Source organism: Etheostoma spectabile, unplaced genomic scaffold, assembly GCF_008692095.1.
Source record: "Etheostoma spectabile isolate EspeVRDwgs_2016 unplaced genomic scaffold, UIUC_Espe_1.0 scaffold48, whole genome shotgun sequence".
NCBI classification, from domain to species: domain Eukaryota; kingdom Metazoa; phylum Chordata; class Actinopteri; order Perciformes; family Percidae; genus Etheostoma; species Etheostoma spectabile.
In genome coordinates this window covers 670,272-676,629 of record NW_022605618.1, presented here as the reverse complement: position 1 = coordinate 676,629, position 6,358 = coordinate 670,272, and the positions used below count along the sequence as shown (strand labels likewise).

Here is a 6,358-nt window from a genome sequence, read left to right as displayed (position 1 = left end):
AGGTCTAGACCATACTCTGTGATGTTCTAGAGAAGGAGGAAGAGAGAGGTGCTCAGTGCCTCATGGAAAGTCCCCCAGCAGTCTAGGCCTATAGCGGCGTAACTAAGGGATCGTTCAGGACTCTCCTGAGCCAGCCCTAACTATAAGCTTTATCAAAGAGGAAAGTCTTAAGCCTACTCTTAAATGTGGAGACGGTGTCTGCATCCTGAACCCAAACTGTAACCTGGTTCCACAGGAGAGGAGCCTGATAACTGAACGCTCTGGCTCCCTTTCTACTTTTAGAGACTCTAGGAACCACAAGTAACCCTGCATTCTGGGAGCATAGTGCTCTTGTACGGTTGTAAGGTACTATGAGCTCTTTAAGATTAAATGGTGCCTGACCATGAAGAGCTTTGTAGATGAGAAGAAGGATTTTAAATTCTATTCTAGATTTTACAGAAAGCCAATGCAGAGAAGCTAAAACAGGAGAGATGTGATCTCTTTTCCTGGTTCCCGTCAGAACACGTGCTGCAGCATTCATCATCAGCTGTAGAGTCTTTATGGACTTTTTCAAGCCGCCTGATAATAAAGAATTGCAGTAATCCAGCCTAGAAGTAACGAATGCATGGACTAGTTTTTCTGCATCATTTTTAGACAGGATATTCCTGATTTTTGCAATATTACGTAGGTGAATAAAGGCGATGCTTTAAATTTGCTTTATGTGGGAATTAAAGGACATTTCTTGACTTGAGGTCTGAAAATCCATATCTGGTTCACCATGATCCAAACTGCCACAAAAGGCAGATTTAATTTTCCAAATCATTCTGATCCAGTTTTGAAATACAGGCCCCGAATGACTGATTTTAAATTAAACAACATTGGGATGAGGTTGAAAGAAAAAGCCGAGTGAGGGAACCTTGACTGAATGCATGTTTTGGTCAAACTGACGTTTGTAATTTTCAAGAATGCACACTTATAACTTAAATTTTGTAATTTTTCACTCCTAATATATGTTGGTTAAAATGTACTTTTTTTTTTAAAGCATGTTCTTGTCTGCATATGCTGTCGATAATCAAATCGATTAAGTAATGTTAATGCAACCTTTTTGGAGATGAAGCACCTCTGATGTATTGAAAGAACCTGGATGAAGATTCAGATCTTTAGCCTGCTGAATGAAAATTGATCTCTGAAAATCTTTATAATTTGCCAGACCATGTTAGCTGAGTTTTTGTGTGTTCGCATTTCAGAATGCCATCGCTAATGCTTCATCGTTGGCAGAGGTGGAGAGGTTGAAAGGGATGCTGCAGGCTGGTCAAATCCCAGGACGTGATCTGAGACAAGGTCAGTGCTGACAAAATACTTGAGATGCACAGATTACAAGTTTTAGGCCGATTCCTTTCTTTCATTGATTTTGACCTGCCAATACCGATTTTAGCCAATTCACAGCACACACAAGTATTTATTTTCTCTTTTCTTTAATAGAAAAGTTTGTTTTGCATAGAACATTTTTTGAATAGATAATAAAACTATACATTATTCCTGGTGTAGGAAATTCACACATCTAAAGTGCAATGTTATGGAAGAACCATTTTCTTTTCACATCCATTTTCCAACTAAAAACGTGATATATTTAGCAAACTTAACTCTTGTAGGCCTTTGTATGAAAACAGGTAATTGCAATACAATGATATATAAATGACAAATAAAAAAAAATCTAGCCTTGTATAAAATATTTCTCAAAACACACACAGGCCTATTTGAATATCAACCGTAATGTTACCTGAAAACAGTGTGTAGTTCCTTCTTTGGCAAGTTTGTTTTATTTGTTGTTGTGCATAAATATGAACAATACTATTGCTGTAAACAGGCTTATCTGCTAACGTTAGCTACCCATGGTTACGTCGGAACAATCCACCAAATAGACGGGATCCTAGGTGCGTTACCTGAAACAGATGAATTATGTCACTGCTCATTTTACGCACAGTTTAGCAACAAAACTAAACAATTAGGGAATGTTACTATGTTTTTAATTTTGGTTTTGAACGGTATGCAGTCCCACTAACCTGGAAAGCATTTTAAACAGTAGGCCTAACGTTAATACAGCTGGCGTATGAATACAGCATTTCTTTAAAAAAAAAAAAAAAAGTCTCACACCCCGCTGGCCCCTGTGTGAGAGGCAGAGGGACTGCAGTGTTTGCCAACGTTAGCTTCTTGTCTGATAAACAGTTCAACATTCATCAAAGTTGGTGTGCCCAATGCTATTTTGCTGCATAACATGCATAGCAGAAACCCTGCGTGTGCAGGTGTGGTGCTGATGTTGCACAATGTAAATCCTGCGGCGCCCGAGTGAATTTGACCGGCATAAAATCGGCATATGTCAGACTGACCGGCAGGTTGCCAGTCATGGCCGATGACGTGAAAATCGGCCAATTCCGGTCACCGGCCTGTCAATTGGTGCATCTCTACAAAATGCTATTTGATAAATACGGTCAAACCTGGTTAATTTGTTCAAGCCTGATGAATCATTTTTAATTTGCATTAAGAAATTTGGCCAGAATTCCTCACATTGCCTTGTGACAAAACTGTACTGAGGCAGCCATATTGCGAGCCAATTGCGGTAGAAGTTTATAAATGCAAATGATTATTCAAAGCCTAATACCGTCTTCTGTGCCTTGGAGTGCCATTGTTCTCCAAAAAACTACTATAGCAACTGTTATAGAAAATTACTGGGCCTTCTTTTAGAAAGGAAACAATATATTTGAAAGCGCTATTTTAGATTTGTCTTCAGTAGGAACCAGTGGGGTTTAGCCAGAGAGCCACAGCCAGAGTAGGGAATTCAGACCTTGATGTTTAAATTGATATGAATTTGATTCTTTTTTTTTTTAATAACTTTGTATTTCGAGCAATTCATGGATGGATTTGGTCATTTGTACAATCAGGTCCAGCTGATATGGTGGAAGAGGAGGAGGAGGAAGAGGAAGAGGATGACACTGCACAGATGGAGTCACATATGGATGGAGGTCCTGGAGAAGAGATGAATGATGGTGACCAGGAGGAGGAGGAAGAAGACATGAATGAAGAGCCACAAGTTAATGGCTCCTGAGTTCCTGCAAATAATAGTTGTTGTTTTTTCTGTGTAGATTTCTTGTGTTGAACATACATCTACCAGGGCTGTTTTATTTTGTATAATGACATACATTAAACTGATTTCTTATATTGCTGTGTGGGATCAATTACTTTAATCAGTGGGCTAACATTCTCAGGTAATTGCAGTCCACCTATATGGTTTGCTTGTTAATGTCCTATGTTTTAGAACACTTCTATTCAGTTGGGAGTCCCAAAAGATGGATTAAAAAGAAGGTAACAATCTCAGTTAGGAAGGCAAGGACATCATGATTTTTAGTAACTATTACAGGGCATGCTCTATATATGGCAAGGCAGGTGGTGCTAGAGGAGGAATTGCCACCAGAGTCAAACTAACCAATGCAGCCAGCTGGAAACTTCCACCCAAGAAATTCTCCTACTTCAACAAGCACCCCAGTTATAATAATAATAATAATGATAATATATTTTATTTAACAGCGCCTTTCTAAATGCTCAAGGTCACTTTACAGACAATAAAAGACAGATACAGGGAACAGAAAAGTATAAACAGTTATGAAAAAAAAAAAAAAGACAAACTTTATTTACAAATAAGCAAGCTGGAACAGGTGGGTTTTGAGTCTGGTTTTGAGCAGCAGGAGAGAGTCGATACTGCGGAGGTCAGGTGGGAGTGAGTACCAGAGCTGGGGAGCAGAGCAGCTGAAGGCTCTGTTACCCATGTTGACAAGTCGAGCTGGGGGTACAGTGAGGTGGATAGAGGAGGAGGATCTGAGGGAGGGGACGGCGGTGTGAAGGAGTTTAGATACATATGGAGGAGCAAGGTTATGGATGGCTTTGAAAGTATGCAGAAGGATTTTAAATTTAATTCTGTATTGAACTGGAAGCCAATGGAACCGCTGAAGGACATGGGTTATATGATGAAAAGAGGGGGTTCTGGTGATGACACGAGCTGCTGAGTTCTGAAGAAGTTGAAGTTTATGGAGGGATTTTTGAGGGAGGCCAAAAAGAAGGGAGTTACAGTAATCAAGGCGGGAGGTGATGAGACTGTGGATAAGGATGGAGGCAGTGTGAGTGGTAAGGGAGGGACGGAGGCGGTTAATGTTGCGTAGGTGGAAGTATGCAGACCGGCAGATATTATTTATGTGTGACTGAAAGGATAGGGAGGAGTCGAAGATTACGCCCAGACTCTTGACCTGAGGGAAAGGGGTGACCAAGGAGTTATGAATTGGTAAAGTGAAACTATTGATTTTGGATAGGGTGGATTTGGTGGCTACGAGGAGGAGTTTGGTTTTATCACCGTTTAGTTTAAGGAAGTTTGAGGTGAACCAGTCTTTTATTTCAAGTAAGCAGAAAGAGACAAGGTGGGGAGCGAGGCGGTGGGTTTGCTGGATAAATAGAGCTAGGTGTCGTCTGCGTAACAATGAAAATGAATGTTGAATTTGCGGAAAATATTGCCAAGGGGAAGTAGGTAGGTGATGAAAAGGAGGGGGCCAAGAACTGAAGCTTGAGGGATGCCAGTAGTAACAGGGGAAGGATGGGATGTGAAAGATTTGAGTTGCGTAAACTGAGTGCGGTCGGAGAGATATGAGCGGAACCAGTCAAGAGGGGTGTGAGAGATGCCGAGAGAAGATAGTCTATTGAGGAGAATGGAGTGGGAAATTGTATCAAAGGCCGCACTAAGATCGAGGAGGATGAGGATAGATAGGATGGGATATACCACGACTACACAGGTTCACTAACTGAAGCAAGACAGACATGGTTACAAAACAAATACTAATTTATTGATGGATAATTTATGACTGGGAGAGCCTGTAAAGAGGATGGTTAAAATGGTGAATTGATTTAATGATGTGATTTAGCAATCAGATTATTTTTAAAACCAATACACTCCCAGTTATGACTTACATTTATCAAAGGGGGAAGTGGAGAGACTGTCTACTAAGGGTGTGTTCCAGGGGTGCACCAACTTGCCCAATGCAATCGATAGTCACCATGTGGTTATCACTACAATCTGTGAAGGGAACCACACAGTAATGTGCCTAGCATCCATCATAAGCTGGCCACTAGCTCCCCTGGAAAGCAAAATATATAACTAAATAAAAAACAGTGGAGAGCAGGGCAATCTGTTTTTTTTCTGGTTAGGAAAATTCGCGAGTAGCGACTGATGGTGACTTGAATGTAGGAGAGTTTTTGGATGAATAAATGCCTGGGATAAAGTGGGTGAAATACAGGAAGAAACATAACAAAGACTGGTAGAAAGAGAAAGGAGTAAAAGAATGGATTCAACCCGTCGTGGGGAAGAACTCAAACGTGTATATTTGATATCCCATCAGTTTTCAAATAAACTACCGTGTGCACAGTTTACCAATCTGTCCATGGACGTAAATTGACAATCCGTCCGCACGGATTGTAAAACCCTGCACACACATTATTTATTTTTCTCTGTAGAAAAAGTTGCTTGTTTGGGGCTTGTTTTCACTGGCCTGGTTTTTTATGAAGGTAAATATGGTGCAAATGTAAGAGTGCGTAGATGCGATGTGAGCACTTATATAATATGATTTGAGAGCTTGTAAAAAAAAATCTGTAATCATAGATGTGATGTGAGCACTTGTAGAATATGATTTGAGAGCTTGTAAAAAACATCTGTACTCGTAGATTTGATGTGAGCACTTGAAGAATATGATTTGAGAGCTTGAACAACTAAAATTGAACTCGTAGATGCGATGTGAGCGCTTGTAGAATATGATTTGAGAGCTTGTAGAAAGAAATCTGTACTCTTATTTATTTTTTTCACTTGAGTCACTTTTCCATTACAACCACAACTCAGTGATTACAACCTCTCGAATCTGTTGTTGCAGCGCATTCTCTCGCATTACACAGCGGCGAGTCTGCGCTCTCGACTTTTGCAACACTTCTTGCAATACATTTGGTGCAAAACTAATTTGTACCTGTGGACTTATGGCATTTTTCCACTGCTGGTAACAGCTCGACTCGCCTCGACTCGCTTCTACTCGACTCAACGCATTCTGCCTCCGTTTTTCGTTGCAGATTGAGTAACGCCTCAGCGTGGCTGGTCACCATAGCTACGTGTGATGATGTAATAGTTTTCAACGCGACTCACATCAGCACATCGGCTACTTGCCACAGCCAGAAGAAATGTTTTGTTTCAAAAGAAGCTAAAGGAAGCAACAAAAATAACCGTTGAAAAAAAGCAGGAGTTTGGGAATTCCGACGGAGTTCAGACGTTGACATGACTATTGTTCGCCGACACAAAAGG

The 6,358-nt window shown here is 40.5% G+C and overlaps 1 protein-coding gene across 1 annotated transcript in view; it reads left to right on the top strand.

Moving 5' to 3' along the window:
* The window catches only part of snrpa1 (small nuclear ribonucleoprotein polypeptide A'), a 17,368-nt gene extending 14,173 nt beyond the window's left edge, over positions 1-3,195 (top strand). The window contains exons 8-9 of the mRNA XM_032511842.1: positions 1,227-1,320; positions 2,919-3,195. Of these exons, the coding sequence (XP_032367733.1) occupies positions 1,227-1,320; positions 2,919-3,082 (258 nt within the window). The 3' untranslated portion in view covers positions 3,083-3,195. The remainder of the gene's footprint in view (positions 1-1,226; positions 1,321-2,918) is intronic.
* Positions 3,196-6,358: the final 3,163 nt, after the last annotated feature.